The following is an 18,710-nucleotide window of genomic DNA, read 5'->3' as shown; positions in this document are numbered from 1 at the left end:
GTTTGTTGGAATTAGAAACTGCCCCCAATGACGTGGATTCACAGTGCGTGGTTTCGCCGCGTGTTTCGCGGGGTTTTGTTGAGGTTGGGTAATACCGTTATGGGAACAATCTGACGACGTCGTTTGAAAATGGAATGGGATTGAGGAAAAAGGAAAATTAGAGATTGGCTTCGCCCGGGTTCGAACCGGAGACCTTCAGTGTGTTAGACTGACGTGATAACCAACTACACCACGAAACCTTGTTGTTACCTTTGTCAAATTTCATGCTATTAATATATGAAAATATTTGAACAAATGAAACGAGGAAGAAGTAGGAAAATGAAAAATTAGCAAAGAAAATGTTTGTGTCAAGTAGGAAAATGAAGATTCTTCCTATATTTCATCATCCCTTAATTGAGGAATTGATTGCCTAATGACATGACCTAACAACTCGAATTGTGGTTAAATTAAGCTTTTCTTCAATGGTAGATGCGTGCATGCATGGATAATTCTTAATTATTGATTTATGAAAAATCGAGTGTTAATTACTTGAGTCAACAATTAAAATCATTCCGTTCACGACACGATATGCATGAAATCTACATCAACGTCTAGTTAATATTGGAATTTGTCTAAGTTCATTTTTGAACGGCTAGTTAATATTGGAATTTGTCTAACTTCATTTTTTTCCTCATAAGAATCTTACTCAATAAACATCAACATGGGAAATTATTTTTTTCGACAGAGATTTCCATAAAGTCGTTGCAAGAGATCACAATCTTAGTGGGGCTACGAGAAGAATATGAAGTCCTTTAATTATTCACCTAATTGAGTGTGACGTGCTAAATTATGAGAGCAAAATTCCAACTCTGAAAACCCTTCGAAGTCTCACCCCACCATCCACACAATCTCCAAAACCAGCTGAGCTAGCATAGCTGTACCTGTACCCCTAACTAATATGCTGCAATAATTTGATTTAGGCTATGGCACACTCAACTATTATCCTTGTGATTTTTATCAAATCATGCCCTCTTTTTTTCTTTTTTTTTTTTTTTAAAGAGCATCTTACGGGTAAACGGGGTAACATAATGAAAAATGGTCTTGATTTGCATATCAGTATTCTCAAGTTTGAATTCCCATGACACATTGGTTATGTCTGTGTGAGAGAAAATCCTTCCCCTTGTAACTTAGAGTATCGCTACAAGGGATATTTATGTTCTCACATAGAATAAGATATATCTATGCCAATAATATGGGGTAACATGAAATTGCTTATTTTCCATTACTTTTAACCAAACGGTTACATATAGAAAAGGACATTACAAGGGAAAGAGGATCAAGAAATTAGAATTCAAGATGCCTCTAAAACACTGACCAAACAAACTGCTAAAACAAATGCCTGTTTCTTATCCTCACCTACGAAAAAAGACTTTTTCCCTTGCCAACAAGTTAGGATAAGCAAACTCCTTTGAAAAAAAAGCTCAGACAAGCTGTGAGATCACTTGTTTAAACAGGTGGGCAACTGAACATGGTCAACAAGTTAACCATGCAAAAAAATTTGGAGTAAAAAACCCTCCTGCAAAATAATCTGACAGCAAACAAGCTTGAAGGTACTGGTTCTGAACTTGGTGGAGGATTGCAGGCCTTGTAAACAGAAATTCATAGAAAGGTAAACTTGGACTGGTTGGATATTTGAAGACATATTGTTATTTATTTTGAAGCTTCTGGCTGCAGCATAGAAACTTAGTTGAGGCTTCTTTTTCACATGAACATGTCGAAAGCGGAGCGTAGATTCTTGACAAGTTCCTTCACTGAGAGGCTGAATTCCACTTCCATCTGCCAAAGATCAAGATGGTTTCAAATGAATTTAATTGAAAAAGTCATCTCATTAAAGCATGAAGAAACTGGATCAAAACAAAATTACCTGAGCAATAATGGTTACATCAAGAGCACAGCCCCCAAATGTCAAGACACTGCTATTGATGAACTTAAGTTGGAGCTTCTCAACCTCTGCTATAGTTTTCTCCACAACTCCTTTTCTTTTCTCACAGTGAATTCTTATCATGACATTGTTGTCACAGAACCTTGCTTCAATTTCAGGCAGTGTCTCATCAAAGGGGCCACTGGAGTTATTTTCTTCTGAGGATGAGTTGTCATCGTTGGCAAAGAGCTGCGTTTTCTTCACAAAGACGACGGATTCCATGTTTTTCTTTCTGGTCTGTTCCTCAAGTGTCTTTACCTTGTCCTGCAGTTGTTTGATATACTTGATAGCATCTCCAAGAACAGAAGCCTTGTCCATCTGTCACAGCAAGGGTATGATTTTGGATTAGAGAGCGATTCGGCAAGTTAAAACAATCCAAATTCCTAAATTTGCAACAGATCATTTCAGGATATAACATATGAAGTATTTGACAAGAGACTGAACAAGCAAGCATCTGCATTATTCAACAACCGTTCAGTTGGTTCAGAAAATATGAAACGTTACTTTGAGAAACGATTTAAGCTATCCCAGAAACTATAGATTGCTTAGAGTACAAGCAAGACAAGCAAAATAAAACATGTTTTAAATAAAAACTGCAAAGAATAACATAAACAAAACTGTGGAGGAAGCATCAGAGCAGGACAATAAAGAGAATTTGTTACCTTCTTTAGGCCAGGAACCATTGCAGATAAAGCTATGAACCGTTGGCTGAGCTTCTCTCTCCTTTTCCTTTCTGCAATAATGTGATCTTGAGTTGTAGAAAGCCTAGTGTTTGTGTTGACCCCCTTTGTTCCCTGACTGGCCTTAAACAAATAACTTTGGTTGCCAAATGAACTTTGAGAGAGCAGTATATCAGAAGGGAGACCGTTGTTGCTCTTTGAACACACTGCTGCCTCCTCCTTAGGCTTAAGAACCCCCATTTGGTTTGTGCTATGAGAGTTGACAAAGGAAAGGATATTTGGAGAGGAAGCAACTTGCGGGTTCGATCCTTGTTGATCGGTTTTGCATGAACTCCAGCCATCAGTTTTGAGCTGTTTCATGGGTCTATCAATGCCACTATGAGAACTATCCATAGAAGTTTTAAGATTGAAATTTGGGTGAAAGTGAGACTGGTTAAAGTTCTCTCCAAATGCAGCTGCTAGTGGCAGCATGCTGACTTCATCCAGAGAGTTCAAGTGCCACTGGTTGATGAAGTAGGGATCTTCCATTCCCTGCAAGTTCAAAAAAATCTCCTTAAGACATTTCATCTAACAGATAAAACCAAGTCAAGTATTTCAAGTAAGCCTCAATCTCTTACATAACAAATAAAACTGTTTTAGAAAGGCCAAAACAAAGAACAATTTCCCAGAAGCATGTTGTTTATCTTTATCCAAAGTAAGAGACACAAAGTGGTACAGAATTTCCTTACCAGTTCAGACATCCCTCCTATCGACGAAATCGCCATCAAGTCTGCTTCTTTTGTTTGATATTCTGGAGCTCAAGGAAGGGTCCTGGAAAACAAAATCACTGTAACAATTTACTTGGGCCGTGCAGAACAATACACACAACACACCCCTTTACTCAACAATGAGGAAGGCTTCTTCTTCTTCTTCTTCTTCTTCCCTAGAGCTTACAAGACCTTGACCTGGTTCAACTTTTATAGCTAGCCCTTGGCTCTTGCTCAGTTTGCTTGTGTAGTTCACCTGTCCGTAGCTCACCTTTGAACAATTGCTCTCTGATGTGAAACTGGGACCAGACAACTTGATTAATTGTTCCCATTATTCTATCTTGGTACTGATTGACCATGATATTATTCCTCAATTGTTTGAATTAATGTTAACTGTAGCTATTAGCTAGCAAGGAAATTTTAAAATTATTACCAAAGTGTGGTTGTTCTAAGCTGATAAAATATACAGCCTAGAAATTCAATTTTGTTGCTTTGTGGACTTTAAGCGGGATCTTCACCAACTAGCCATTGAAATTTTCTTTCCAAGGTTGCTGATGAAGCAACAAAAATATTAGACATGTGGTCCCCCACACAAGGTCCTAATCACCAAAGCCAACCTTGCATTATTATTGTTCTTTCTTGTGAGACCGTATAAAATACATGTATTAGCAACGTCACGTAATAGTGTTACGATCATATCCAAATTGTAATTTTTTATTTTATTTTAATCTTTTTAATATTCAAAATCAAAAGCTAATGATAAAATGATATTAGTAACACCACATGACAGTGTCACGATCACATCATAATGATACTGTTTCCTATTCTTTAACATTCAAAATCAAAGCCAAGGATATAATGATGAGCTGGATAATTATGCAATGTCGTTAAGTTAGTGATTAAATCACAGTGTGATTTCAGACGTGTCATTAGAGAATGATTGGTGTGGAAAGTAAATTTTAAAAAGGTTTAATGATGTTGATTGTGCTAGGAACCTTCCCTTGACTTTTTTTGTTCTGACCCAATAGGATATTGACGCGTGCTACAGAACGCTACACCTGGCTACTTTATGGGTTTATTGTTGGGCCGACAAATTCCGTCAAACCGGCCCATTAAGAGGTCGGCTCGTGAGTGATCTGACTAAACTGGTTCATCATCCCTTTCCAATTTCTATTATTTAGACTTGTCTTACGACATTGAACTTTCGCATGCATTTGCTCTCTTGCTTTCACATTCAAGGTCATCTAATTGCTATGCTCCTTTCCGAACCAATTAGGACGGCCAGGTTTAAATACTCCGATTCAAGTTCATTTTATTGTACACTTGAGAGTATTATTCTACATTGAAAAACTAAAATCTTGCACCACGATATATAAGATATAAAGTCTCTCTACTCACTACCAATTGACTCGACGCGTTTGATATTCTAAATCTATTACTCGACCTGTTTGGCTAAATCGTCGTGATCTCAAACTAACTATTTTATGTCATAATTTGTTGGCTAAGGTGGGCCCTAAGTTTAGATCTTAGAAAATGAGTGCATGTCAATGCATGGGGTAACAAAAGGTCTTATATTGGTATAAAGAAATAATAATAAGAGTGTAGATGTCAATGCATGGTGTTTGCAAATAATTTCCTATACGTATATCTTGGATAATAAAGATACAATATTATACGAACTGTGTTGTGTGTGAGCATTGGGGACCTCTGATGCTGGAAACCAATTCAAGGAACATAACTGGAATGATAGCGCGTTGAAATCTGGTGAATCTATGACTATGATCTGTACTTTATACTTCAAAAAGATGTGCACACACCTTGATGTCAAGCACTCAAATTTTTCTAGAAGATTATCTGAGAGTCCTCTCCTAAATGTTGCTTGTGATTGCGACTATAGCTTACCTAATAAACCAAGATACAAAAGACAACCGAAAAATGTGAGTCCGTCCTCTTATACGCAAGTTCGAGTCACTTTCTTATAATTAATCTATATTTTGTATAAGAAAAGAGATACAAGGAAAATGAAAAACAAAACACATGCAAGATGATGACTTTACATTAATTTACATGTAACAATATAGCGTAACCGGAAAAGGGGTGCGTCTTGGCTGTTACCAAATAAATTGAAAGCCACATTGGCCGAGGGAGGACAGAGATTTCAATGGAGTTATTATGTAGAGGGAAGTTTCCTGCAAATTTGGTTCTACATAACTACTGTTGTCCTCGTGGGCATCTCTTTATCTATTGCTTAACTCATACACTGATTTGCCCTCAATTTTCTTTGGGATTTCTTGATTTATTTGTTTTTTTTTTAATGACTAACTTCTAAGTTACACAATGCAAACAAAAACCAAAGTCTATAATAGAAGAAAATTATGCAAACCCCCAAGTTTAATGGGATTTGAAAAAAAAAAACAAGGGTTAAATACTTTTTTTATTATTAGGTTTTGAAAAATTCAATTTGATCACTAAGAAAAATATTTAGCCAAATTAGTCACTGTGTTTCCCAAAGTTTACAATTCATACACATTCTATCACCTTGATTATGTTTCCTTGCCATCAGTTTTCACAATAAAGTGCTCACTTAATCGATTTAGGCTTCAATATAGCATCTAATTTGGGACCTTAGAGCATCTCCAACAGACTTTATATTCTCTCATCCCTAGCTACTTTGGCTAAAAATAAGGAAAATCCTTCTCAAGCAAACTCCCTACTTGGCTCTCTATTTTGGAGAACCAACTTTTGGCTCCTCTGAGAGGAGGAGAGAGAATTTGGCTAGGAAGAGAGCGATAGAAACATTGAGGAGGTTGGTTGGGTTGGGTTGGGTTTCTACTTTTTTTTTATAAATATATTTGATTTGCAAGAGAAAAAGGGAGAAAGAGAAAGAGAAAATAATAATAAAATATTTTAGATTAGCCAAAATAAAGAACATTGTTGGAGGAAACACCTTTTAAGTGGTTTGCTATAATAGCTTTCTAGCTATTTTAGCTAGAATTTGACTAAAATTTGGAGACTCTCCTGGAGATGCTTTTATACCTCATAATTTCAATTTCAACCCAACATTGTCCCCAATTTATTAAACCCTAATAGCACAATATGCCATAACTCATGGAGTTAGAAGAAGAAGACTGAGCATGCTTCCTAAAAAAAATTTTTTTTTTTTTTTAAAAAAAAAAAACTACACTTCACTGAAATTAACAGAATACCTATAAATTGTAAATTTAGAAAATAAAATGATCAATTTGGCTACATTTTTTTCTCAATGACCAAATTGAATTTTTATGTAAAACCCAGTAACCAAAAAAGTATTTAACCTAAAAAAAGAAATTTATGCACTTTGTAGCTAGCTTGATTAGACACTTGAGTGTAAGTGGGTTTTGTATTATTAACTCGACTAAACTTAGGCATCACTTTGTGGTCGTCCTTTTCTTCTTCATTATTGCAGGTTTTACAAGTTCTATCTCCTCAAACTGAAATTAAGCATGACCGAGTCTAAGAGCACCAAAATTTCGTTGTCAATAAAAGTCTTTGGGCCCCTCTTCTCTCTTTAATTGCAATTGTGTGGTGAGCAATTACAGGTTCTTCCTTTTTTTTTAAGACTTAACTTCTAATTTGGGCCCCTCTTCTCTCTTTAATTGCTCACCACACAATTGCATAGCAAACGATTCATAACTATTGGCCACTCACTACTGTAATACGTTAACATGACATCACTCACTCTTTTATGCTCAACGTAATAATGTGGTTCCTGCGTGAATTAGTGTAATTTTTAGGTCAACCAAAGTATTTTCGATAAAGTTATTGTAAAAATCATGATGATAACTAAATGGTTACCTATTCCTCCCACATTCTGATCTTTCAATTTTTTTTACCCATTTCTTGAGTAAAGTCTCCCAACAATATTTGAAAATGAATTGGTTATCCATAATGATTAAGATTCACTTTTAGTTCCGCTTTTTGTTTTAATAAAAAAGACTTGTCGAAAATCTGGTTAGTCCAACCAAGTAAGGCATGGGAGTCTTTGGGCATCTCACATGAATTTTCGATCTTGTACCCACGACACTGAACATCCCATCCAATCGTTGATTACCAACTTAGCTGATTTTTCAAATAGATAATTTCAAACGTAGAATTTAAAAAAAAAAAATTTGATTTTTTTTCTTTATACAAGCAATATTAGAAAACTCTTTAGATTATAAAACCACATAAGTAGTCCAAGAGTAATAATTTGTATCAGTTAATTTTAGTGTGCCAATGAATTTGAACTTTTTGGGGTTTTTAAAAAAAATATAAATTTTGAACTTTTTGGCTTTGGGAAACATAAAATTCTGTTTTTCAGTTAGTAGAAGACCCATATATCTTTCACTTCACTTCCACTGCGCCACTTCCTTCCTGGCCTTCCTGAACCAAAATCCCACTCAAATATCTCTCCTCCTCCATAAACAACAAAACAATGGCTTTGCCAGCGCTGCCCAAAGTAGAACTTCGAGAACTGGGCAACACAGGCCTCAAGCTCAGCTGCGTCGGCTTCGGCGCCTCGCCTCTGGGCAACGTCTTCGGTCCCGTCTCTGATGACGAAGCCATCGGCTCCGTTCGCGAAGCCTTTCGTCGTGGCATCAACTTCTTCGACACCTCTCCGTATGTAATTTCTTTTTTATTCGCGCAATTTCTCAATTTTTGTGCGCAATGCTTGTTCTGTTTGGTTGCTGAGAAATTGTGAATAATTACGAAATTTTCGTGAAATTGAACTTATTTTCACCTGATTCGATATAAGAGCACACTAAAACTTATAATGCAGCCAGAAAGTCTGAAACTTTGTAGAGAATTTTCGAGAATTTCTCTTAGCATGTGATTTTGATCTGTGTGGCTCTGTTTGGTTTTAGAGAAAAATGTGGCAATATAAGATAATGAAGAGTTGGGGTTTTTCATTTATGAGATTGCAGATCAAAAAGAATATTTGATACTTTAGAGTTACCAATTATTTGTGACCCAGAAAACCCATTTGGTTGTATTTGTTCTGACCTTGTAAATGAAATTCCTTCACTAATCTATGACATAAATCACAGAACTTTTTGTATTGAAGTCACCTTCTTTCCATCTTATTTCTGCTGTTTTTTTGGGTGTCATACTTAAGTGTTCAGTTTCCCTTTCTGCTTCCCAATTGTTAGGTACTATGGCGGGACTTTGTCAGAGAAGGTGCTTGGTAAAACACTAAAAGCTCTAGGCGTCCCAAGGAGTGAGTACATTGTGGCAACCAAGTGTGGGCGCTATGCTGACGGTTTTGATTTCAGTGCGGATAGAGTAACTAAGAGCATTGATGAGAGCTTGGAAAGGTTGCAGCTGGATTACGTTGATATACTGCAATGCCATGACATTGAATTTGGGTCTCTAGATCAGGTTCTTTGGCATTTCTTGTTTTAGGGGTAATGGTCAAGTTTTGTTCTCATTTGTTATAGCCTAATGACCAAGTTGTGTTCTCCTGTTTGGTTTTGTTAACAGATTATCAATGAAACCATCCCTGCCCTAAAGAAACTCAAGGAAGCAGGGAAGATTCGTTTCATTGGAATTACAGGACTTCCATTGGGAATTTTCACATACGTTCTCGATCGGGTACCACCTGGCACAGTGGACGTGGTTCTGTCATATTGCCACTACGGTATTAATGATTCAGCTTTGGAGGATTTATTACCATACCTAAAGAGCAAAGGTGTTGGTGTCATTAGTGCTTCTCCACTTGCTATGGGCCTTCTAACCGAGAGTGGTCCTCCAGAATGGCACCCAGCATCTGCTGAATTGAAGGTAGACGTTCTGTATACATCAGTTCCAGCTGGCATTTTACTTCAGACCTTAGTGAATCCTCTTCTTTATCACCATATCACATGCAATCCCGTTATTGAAAACTCAAAACTGATTAATGTGTTTTATATTTTTGACAGTCAGCGTGCTGTGCTGCTGCTGTCTATTGTAAAGAGAGAGGGAAGAACATTTCAAAGTTAGCTATGCAATACAGTTTGTCCAACAAGGATATCTCTTCAGTGCTTGTTGGCATGAACTCCATTAAACAGGTTCTGATCCATCATTTACCTCTGAACTTGTACGTTCTATCAGGATTGTACAGTGGGTGCTATACCACCCTGCTCTATGGCTTTATAGTAGCATGAATGAATGATCATGTCGAGGAAATGAATTACCTATTCACTCATGTCACATTGACATCCCATAGAAAATCCTTTCCTTTCATTATTTCATAAAATTTCTAAATTATGAAGATCATTCTTTGGTCTCTGTTTTGTATTATCCTTTTCCTAATCAGGTTGAGGAAAATGTTGCTGCTGCTGTGGAGCTTGAAACTGTTGGGAAGGATGAAAAAACTCTAGCAGAGGTTGAAGCTATTCTGAAACCTGTGAAGAACCAGACATGGTCTAGTGGAATCCAGCAGAGCTGACAATTTTGCTGTTGTATGTAATCATCTGTATCTTGTACGCATTTTTATTTATGTTCGTTGCCTTCATTGGCCTGCTGTTTAGATATTAATTCTTCAGGAGGCCTTATTCTATTGTAATGGATATTAATTCTTCAGGAGGCCTTATTCTATTGTAATGGAACTCTCTTTACATGAGAGAGGTTATGCTTATATTAATGGAGATGAATCAATAAAATGTTTATTGCTCACAAGCATTGTACTCCTAGCCATTGCAAGGAGGCATTCTAGCATTTTCTATTTTCCAATCAGAAGGCAGGTGCTCCACTGGTTGTGTTATTTTCAACTTCTCAGTCGCATAAGCTAAACTGATTTAATCATAATTTGTCAACTTTACGGATCTTTGTCAACTTTAATTATTTAAGGTTCAGAAAGAAAATAATAAAACATTGCTAAGTTGTATTCAAGAATCAAGATACAAAGAAGCAAAACTTATATCCATTAATCTGTGTGAAATGGTCATAAAAGAGAAACACCCATGCAAAAGGAAGAACAATCGATCTATATGTTGCTCCCTAAGTTCATTTACATGGCTGTTTTCTCACATGAAAAAATATCTGCAACCGTACTTAAATCCATAATGTTAGCCTCCCACTCCCATCGACTTCGGCAATAATCGATGTCAAGAAGTTACATTTCCGCTGTCCTTGATGTCAAAACTGTATGTGAACATCCAGTCTCATCCACTGGAGCTAGAAATGAGGTCAAGGAATCTGTCTTCACTGCAAGGGATTGTGATACCACCCATCGGATGATTACATCCAAATTCTTCTTCAGCCTGGCTTAGCAAGTATTTGAACGAAGACTGGTTCAAGCATGATATTGGAATCACAAACCGCTTCTTTTGGCTTTCCCCAATATAGACTGCAAAATAGCCCTTCGGAGCAGCTTGGTTCGAGGGGGAGTGTCAAAGATTTTGCTTAGCATGAATAATACTGGGCAAACGAAAACCCATGTTTTTTAAATGTGTTTAGATGAAGAACAAGCAAAAGATTTCAAATAAATTGACAATGGAAATTTGTAAATGGTCGAGAATGTGAGATTGATTGTGAAACCAATTTAGTTTATATAGATGAAAGGGTATGAGTTAAATCCTATATTAATTAAGTCAGTTGAAACCCTCATGAGAATTCACATGGATTGGTCTGCCCAATATTGTCATGAGGATTTCATGTGAAATTGGTAAAGCTGTAACCTTCTAGACAAACATCTTGCCCTACCTCATATATTTAAATACAACCAAAGCACCAATAAAAGATACAGATTCAAACACAATGAAAGCTCTCATAAAATATAGAGCTAAACCTCCAAGATTAGAGACATGCTTGAGACATTTAGCTATTGATAAGACAACTGATACCAGAAGCATTAAATGGGAGATGATATTGGTGCAAGCAAAATGGTGGGGCAATAGTGTAATATGGAAAGCTGAGGATAGTGAGACATGTTAACTGTTAGAGGAGGCGGCAGAAGTCCAAAGTCATGGAATTACAAATAAGAATACAGAAAAAAACTGTCTTCAGTTCCAAATCCATCTACTTGCAAATACAAGCTTCTTTAAGATCACATCCCATCACTTCACAAATCAACTTGAACAACCAAAACAGGCTAGATACTTGTAATTCTTGTGTGTTCCAGACAATTATAACATTGCACCCTTTCTTTCCCCCTAAGCAATCAAGGGTCACAATCCCTTCTTATCGCGGTAGGAAGTCCGGTAAATTAACCCCAGGGTTAAATGTTAAAATAGTAACACATCGCCTGGTTGCCTGTGCAATGTGAAGTATATATATAAGCATATGCCATTCTCTCCTTGTTAGCCGGCTTTGCAAGGATATGTTCTGCTCATGAGTTTAACACCTAAATCCACTGGGGGGAAACAAACGGTAACTTTAGGTTAGACTTGTTTTATGACATATTTGGTGAGGAATCACATGGCTTTGTCTCCAAACTAACTTGACAGATTTCATGCTGCTTCACAATTTATACCATGGCCTACCATCAATAGACAGATTATGGTTGCAGAATTGACGCTATTACTTATGTAACCTAGAGCACACAGGAACTAGAGACTATTACGTAGCAATTAGTTGGATCAAATTCAAGAAACAGAAGTTCCCCATTCGAAAACGATTTGTTGACCTTGTCGATCTACCAGGAAGGAACAAGGTTATCACCCCATGTGAGGTGTATTGTGACGAAAACATGACAGGAGTTGGTGGTGATATAACCTTGGGCCTAAAATTAAATGGATGGTAAGGTTGATGGGAAGCACAGAACCAACCTAGCTGATATAATATCATTTTGTGATATTAAACATTGAAAGATACAGGCTTTTATTTTTTTTATTTTTTTTCTCTCTCTATTCATTTGAACTAGTTTGATATTTCCAACTGATTGGCCATGCATGGAAGATGAAACTTATCCATCAAGAGCAAGTACTAAGGCATTTGAATTTGACACGGAAAGGTAAGGGGTCGGGTAGGGCTTGATTTTGCAAGTTGCTACCTTGATACATGGAATTGACCAATCAATATTTGAAAGTTAGTCAGAGGACAGAAGCATGTGACCTCCAGTTAGGTTCCTCTTAACTATTCCATTCATAATTCCATCCCTATATATGCAGCAACGTAGCTATACAAATCTATCACCCCAAGTCCTCACATCCTCTATTGTCACAGATTTTTCTCATCCAAATATCTCTTTAACTCTCAAGCATAACAATCCACAGAAACCATGGGTTTTAGCTTGATATCGATCATCCGACGATCTCTCGTGATGTCTAAACAATCGAGTATGGCTACAACGAATGTCCCCAAGGGCCACTTTGCTGTTTATGTAGGAGAGGAGCAGAAAAAGAGGCTTGTGGTACCAATATCATACTTGAACCACCAGTGGTTCAAAGACTTGCTAAGTTGCAGTGAAGAAAAGTTTGGGTTCACTCATCCAATGGGTGGCATCACAATTCCATGCACTGAAGAGGCCTTCATTGGTCTCAGTTCTTGTTTGCATTCCTTCTAATCTTATGTCCAACATGACTAAAACCAAACTCTTCAATTTTGTGCTGTGAAGAGTTCAATTTGTAAATGTCCCCTTTATATTCTGATACAGAGAAAATTATTCAAGACCACTTCTTATATTAGTTCTGTTTCTTAAGTTTCTTGCTCATGATTTTAACATAGACTGCAAAGCCGTCGATGTGGGATACTTCTCTCCCTACCCCAAACAAAAGAGAATAAATCTGAGCTAATGTAGTCTAATACAGAGCTTCAGGGCTCTTCTTCATATGCTGCAGAGACATCTAAAAACAATCTGTATTAGACTACAAATATCTAGCTCCCACCATTCATCAATAAATCAATTCTAGGAAATATACTTAATTAAATATAATGTAAATGTAAAATTAAATCCCGGATTACATCGAAAAGAAAAATGCACCTTGGTTAATGCCGAGAAGTATCAAATGCTTCAGCCTGACTTAGCTTAGCTATCCTATTTTTCCAACATGGGACATTTGGGATGTCACAGCTCTCTATCCAAGTTCATATTCATAGTTAGCACATAATCGACATATGTGAAGAGGAATGATTTAAACATCTTTTGTCTCTCATTTAATTAGTTGATGTTTAGCAAAAAATAAATAAGAGACTGCTAATTTGTATGCCTTTGTGGGAAATGTGGAGGTATAGAGCAACATGACACCACACCACAGTTTATTTGTATCAGCACAAGGATGATCTTGCATAGATGTAGTCAACAATCAAAATATTGATGCTAGTATTACTGGGTTCTGTTTCTTGGTTTCCAATGCGTAGCTCCATAAATTAGCAACGTTGTATTCATTGATTTTGGTGAATAATGGAATAGGAAGAAAAATCAATCAATTTGACAAAGATGAAGATATGTTACTCCCAAATTATTTTTTATAGGACAATGCAATGTGGACTAGAAAAACCAAAAATGTACTAGCAATCTTCTGAATATCTGTTACGCTAAGTGTACTCAAATCCATATTATTAGCCTCTGACTCTCATCCTCCTCGGCAAGAATCCTTGTCAAAAATGTATGTTAACATGCACTCTCATATGGATGAGTTAGAAATGAGATCAAGGAGTCTGTATCATATCCAAATTCTTCCTCAGCCTGGCTTAGCAATTCTGTGAATGAAGGCTGGTTCAAACATGATATTGGAATCACAAACTGGTTCTTTTGGCTTTCCCCAACGTAGACTGCAAAATAGCCCTTTGGGACATCTGTAGGCAGATTGGTTTGAGGGAGACTGTCGAAGATTTTGCTTTGCATGAATAATACCAGAATTTTTTTTTTTGTCTAGAGGAGTAACAAGCAAAAGATTTAAAGAAGTTTGCAGAACAGTTGAAGTTGTAAATGGCCAAGAATGTGAGACTTATGCTGCTTGTAAAACAGAATGATCATATTGATGAAAAGAGTATGAGTTAAAATCTTCTATTAATTAAGTCAATAGAGACATAAGCTTATGAAAATTCACATGGATTGGTCTGTCCACTAATGTCATGAGGGCTTCATGTGATATTTGGCCAAACTGTAACCCTCCTGAGAAACATATTGCCCTACCTCATTTAGATAAAAGCAAAGTACCCAATAAAATTACAGATTCAGATAAAAGAGCAGCCCTTATAAAATATATGCCTAAACCTCTTAGATTAGAGACATGCTTGAGACATTTAGCTACTGATAAGACAACTAACTGGGGGATGATATTGCTGCAAGCAAATGATGGCATTGCCTATAAGAATGCAGAAGAAGACTGTCTTTAGTCCTAAATTCATCAACTTGCAATACAGGCTTCTTGAAGTTCACAAGAACCATGCCCTACAACTCATCCCATCACTGCACACGCCAACTTGAACGATGACAACATGCTATATGCTTGTAATTCTTCTGTGTTTTGTATTTACACTACAATACTTGTCACATGTGTTCCAGAAAATTATAGGACCGCACCCTTATTTTTCAGTTTGAATGTGGTGCAAAGGCCGGTAAATTAGCACCAGGGGACGCAAACAGAAACTTTAGTCCACAATATATAGTTCAGATTTTTTTTAGGACATATTTCATGAGGATTCACATGGTTTTGTCTCCCAACTAATTGATAAGACTTAACAGATTCCATACTGATTGAATTTATTTGCTATGTACCATCATATGCCGACTACTACAACATATGACCTGGAGTCTCCTATAAAATAAAAATAAAATAAAAAACCTGGAAAACACAGGCACTAGAGATTACTATGTAGCAACTAGTAGGGATATTATTATTTCAGAAAACAGAAGTTCTCCATTTGGAACCGGGTTGTTGAATTTATTGATCAACAAGGTTATCACCCCAGGAGCTGGTGGTGATATAAACTTGGGCCTAAGTTTAAGTGGATGGTACAGGTTGATGGGAAGCAGAGAACCAACATGGCTGACAATATCTCTCTATGATCTAAAGCATTGAAAGATACATGTATTTTTTTTTCCCTCTATATTTGGTCAAGTTTGATATTTCAATATTGGCCATACATGGAAGATCAAACTTATCCATAAAGAGCAGGTACATTAGTCTGAAGGCATCTGAATTTGACATGGAAAGGTAAGGAGTAGGGTATGGTAGGGCATGATTTTGCAAGTTGCTACAGGTACATGAAAATTGACCGATCAACTTTTGAAAATTAATCAGAGGACAGAAGCATGTGACTTCCAGTTAGGTTCCTCTTAACTATTCAATCCATAATTCCATCCCTATATAAGCACAGCAACATAGCCATACAAATCATCACCCCAAGTCATCACATCATCTATTGTCACAGCTTTCCCTCATCCAAAGATCTCTTAACTCTTAATCATAACAATCCTCAGAAACCATGGGTATGAGCTTGCTATCGATCATCCGACAATCTGTCTTGATGTCTAAGCAATCGAGTATGGCTATGACGAATGTCCCGAAGGGCCACTTTGCTGTTTATATAGGAGAAGAGCAGAAAAAGAGACTTGTTGTACCAATATCATACTTGAACCACCAGTGGTTCAAAGACTTGCTAAGTTGCAGTGAAGAGAAGTTTGGGTACACTCATCCAATGGGTGGCATCACCATTCCATGCACTGAAGAGGCTTTCATTGGTCTCAGTTCTTGTTTACATTCCTTCTAATGTTATGGCCAACATGACTGAACCAAACTCTTCAATTTTGTGCCCTGAAGAGTTGAAATCATTTGTAAATGTCCTCTTTGTATTCTGATATTGAGAAATTAATTCAAAACCAATTCTTAGTTCTCTTTCACAAGTTTCTTGCTCATGCTTTTAAAATTATTTGCTTCATCACAAAAATCTTTCCAAATGCAGCAAAGCCTACAATGTTGGATACTAACCCCAACAAAATAGAGGAGAAAATGTTGAACTAGTATATTAATAAATTTCCAGTAATTTTCAGGGTTCTTCTTCTTCACATGCTCTCAAGAGACAGCTAAATAACAATCTGTAATAGAATACAATTATATCTAGTCCCCACCATCCATCAATAAAACAAGTCCAGATAATATACTTTACTATGTGTGGTGGAAATGTAAAACTTGCATTTTGCTGAACCAGATAAGAGAACTTTCTTGTATTGCTTATCTACAGAATAGAGAAAAGCATATTGGTTTACACCAAAAAAGTGCAAAATGCTTCAGCCTTGTATTCTACAATTCTCTAATGTGGAATATTCCCAGAAGAATTTGGAATATATTTATCATGATCCAACAAATTTAATACAATTACCTCCTCACTAATAGAATCTTATGCAGGTGTGAGATTATGGGTCTATATTGGACCAAAAAATATGACTTAAAAAACAAATCAATAGATAATATATAATATAGTCAACAGAAACACAAGCAATTGTTTATAAGAAAAAAGAAAATTACATCATCAATGAAAAATAATTGTTCTCAGAAAAGCTTCTTGAAAAGTTGAAACCAAAAGTATAGGATGAGATGATTGATTCAACTCTGGTCTTTGCCTAGTCAATAGAGTGTCCATGTGAATGAGTCAAGAGAGGGCCCAGTAATGGTTTAGATAATCTAAAGGGAATGTCTAAGCACAAAGCAGAAAACCATGTATTGGTTTACTTGTGGGAACTAATCACCACAAAAGGCTTATTGGTTGGCTGTCATTATAAAAGCTATCTCAATTGCTCAAGTCCAAGTTCAGTGCTTCATAATATGCACAATGACTCAGAGCCTCAGAAGATCTTCTTTAATTGATCCTGGCCTCTGATGTCAAGAACATGGCTAGCATAAAAAAAGGTCACTCTACTTTATTAGTTGAAACATTACTCAGATAACTCTATGTATTTTTCAAGTTGCACCACTCTTTTATTCGCTCCCAAAGTTTGTAGGGTAGGGTGTCTTGGATAATTAAGGCAATGTCCATGTGAACCTTCCACAAGTCCTTCACCTGATATGTTTCTCAACATTCTTATTAAGGCTCTTACAAATTTATCCATTCCCTCCCCCCCTATATATTTTAGGTAATGACATGCTCATTCAACCCAAAATCTGCAGCTCTCACTTAACCACTAAAACAACTTTTCTATTTCAACCTTTGAGGTGCATTTCTTTATTTGTTGATTCTGAGTATGGGGATCAAATTGATGGGCATAGCTCATGCCAAGGAGAAGCTCCAGAGAACTCTTTCAGCAAGATATGGATCAGCTGCAGACACTAATGCTGAGGTTCCGAAAGGCCATTTTGCTGTTTATGTTGGAGAAGGCAAGAAGAAGAGATTTGTGATTCCAATATCATATTTGAACCATCCTCTGTTCCAAGACTTGTTAACCAAGGCTGAGGAAGAGTTTGGATATGATCATCCTACAGGGGGTCTCACAATTCCATGCAGTGAAGACTACTTCCTTAGTGTAACTTCAGTTCTAAATTGTTCATATAGATGATAATGTTTCTGTATATGGCCTCCAATTATAGGTCAATTATTTAACCAATTCATTCCTCCTTTCAATTAATTTTCCTTTCATCCTACAACTGAAAGAAACAGAACTTGAGATCCTAAGGGATCAGTCTCTTCTTTTATTTTGTAGTTTTTTTTGGATCAAAAGTGATCAGTCTCTTCAGTTTTGTATTAATTGTAAGTTCTGGGAAATACCATCCCTGGGAATGCCTTATATGTTATGTAATTCGGCCTATTCTGAACTAACAATGTGTAGGAACCACAAAAGATAATAAGAAACTTGGAATGCAAAAACAGAATGTGGATATGATATTTGCCAAAATTTTGATTGCACAACAAGAAACAGAAAGGGGGGAATTAAAAAAAAAACCCACGAAAAGTTCTTGCATGCAAACAATTTTTAATCACAGAGGAAATTATTCACTTCAACATCAGAGAATTATGCATTCATCATCTTCAACTTCGCCATTTGGTATTAATGGGTACACTTACGATTATAACTCTGATTAGGAAAGAGGTAATTAGCATTTAAGGCAGTACAATTGAGAAAAATTGCAAGAGAGATTAAAGGCTTGTTTGGTAAGTATCAAATTGTAGCAGATTCAACTGTATATTGTAACGCGACTAACTAGGTATTAGTTTAGTGGTACTTCTCGTCATTTGGTGAAGAGGTGCTCCCAAGTTCTAGCTCACATAATTAGAGATTAAAAAATCTTTACTGTGATGCGCAAACTAATGGTATGCAGGCTTACTGATGAGGTTGATAATTTGATATGAAGTGAAAGATTGAGCAATTAACTCAAATCCTCATTAGATGGCAGATCCCAATATTCCTTTGTGGCCATATCTAGCAAAAAAATTGTATAAAACGGAGAT

The 18,710-nt window shown here is 36.6% G+C and overlaps 3 protein-coding genes, 1 non-coding gene and 1 pseudogene across 5 annotated transcripts; 2 read left to right on the top strand and 3 right to left on the bottom strand.

The window, feature by feature from the left end:
• Positions 1-165: 165 nt before the first annotated feature.
• Positions 166-239, bottom strand: TRNAV-AAC (transfer RNA valine (anticodon AAC)). The gene has a single exon. It is a non-coding gene; the product is annotated as a tRNA-Val (tRNA).
• Positions 240-1,237: 998 nt separating this feature from the next.
• On the bottom strand, positions 1,238-3,601 carry LOC103334967 (transcription factor bHLH25-like). Its single transcript, XM_008237951.3, has 4 exons — positions 3,369-3,601; positions 2,623-3,171; positions 1,904-2,278; positions 1,238-1,815 (listed from the first exon to the last, which is right to left on the bottom strand). Exons 1-4 carry the CDS (start codon positions 3,402-3,404, stop codon positions 1,741-1,743), a joined length of 1,035 nt encoding a protein of 344 aa, XP_008236173.1. The 5' UTR covers positions 3,405-3,601; the 3' UTR covers positions 1,238-1,740.
• Positions 3,602-7,729: 4,128 nt separating this feature from the next.
• LOC103334968 (NAD(P)-linked oxidoreductase superfamily protein) lies at positions 7,730-10,061 on the top strand. Of its 2 annotated transcripts, XR_016127927.1 has the most exons (6): positions 7,730-8,024; positions 8,555-8,783; positions 8,886-9,185; positions 9,323-9,451; positions 9,700-9,933; positions 9,972-10,061. XR_016127927.1 is itself a non-coding variant. In XM_008237952.2 (5 exons), the coding sequence occupies exons 1-5, from the start codon at positions 7,840-7,842 to the stop codon at positions 9,829-9,831; spliced, it is 975 nt and encodes a 324-aa protein (XP_008236174.2). In that variant the 5' UTR covers positions 7,730-7,839; the 3' UTR covers positions 9,832-10,061. The 2 variants fall into 2 exon arrangements, 1 of the variants encoding a protein (XP_008236174.2); XM_008237952.2 differs by having other exon boundaries at positions 9,700-10,061.
• A 334-nt stretch (positions 10,062-10,395) lies between these two features.
• Positions 10,396-10,948, bottom strand: LOC103334969 (auxin-responsive protein SAUR21-like; annotated as a pseudogene).
• A 6,239-nt stretch (positions 10,949-17,187) lies between these two features.
• On the top strand, positions 17,188-17,893 carry LOC103334971 (auxin-induced protein 15A). The gene has a single exon (XM_008237955.2). The coding sequence runs from the start codon at positions 17,509-17,511 to the stop codon at positions 17,818-17,820; it is 312 nt and encodes a 103-aa protein (XP_008236177.1). The 5' UTR covers positions 17,188-17,508; the 3' UTR covers positions 17,821-17,893.
• The last annotated feature ends 817 nt before the right edge of the window (positions 17,894-18,710 follow it).

The sequence above is a fragment of the Prunus mume genome, linkage group LG6 (assembly GCF_029339155.1).
Source record: "Prunus mume cultivar Tortuosa linkage group LG6, ASM2933915v1, whole genome shotgun sequence".
In the NCBI taxonomy this organism is placed as follows: Eukaryota; Viridiplantae; Streptophyta; class Magnoliopsida; order Rosales; family Rosaceae; genus Prunus; species Prunus mume.
This window is presented reverse-complemented; position numbering and strand designations above follow the sequence as displayed.

Excerpts from the sequence above, each read along its gene's own strand:
- LOC103334968 (XM_008237952.2), top strand. The coding sequence starts at position 7,840 with ATGGCTTTGCCAGCGCTGCCCAAAGTAGAACTTCGAGAACTGGGCAAC. Across the intron at positions 8,784-8,885 it reads AATTTGGGTCTCTAGATCAG|ATTATCAATGAAACCATCCC; the intron begins GTTCTTTGGCAT and ends TTTTGTTAACAG. Across the intron at positions 9,186-9,322 it reads CAGCATCTGCTGAATTGAAG|TCAGCGTGCTGTGCTGCTGC; the intron begins GTAGACGTTCTG and ends TATTTTTGACAG.
- LOC103334967 (XM_008237951.3), bottom strand. The coding sequence starts at position 3,404 with ATGGCGATTTCGTCGATAGGAGGGATGTCTGAACTG. Across the intron at positions 2,279-2,622 it reads TGGTTCCTGGCCTAAAGAAG|ATGGACAAGGCTTCTGTTCT; the intron begins GTAACAAATTCT and ends TTGCTGTGACAG. Across the intron at positions 1,816-1,903 it reads ATGTAACCATTATTGCTCAG|ATGGAAGTGGAATTCAGCCT; the intron begins GTAATTTTGTTT and ends GATCTTTGGCAG.
- LOC103334971 (XM_008237955.2), top strand. The coding sequence starts at position 17,509 with ATGGGGATCAAATTGATGGGCATAGCTCATGCCAAGGAGAAGCTCCAG.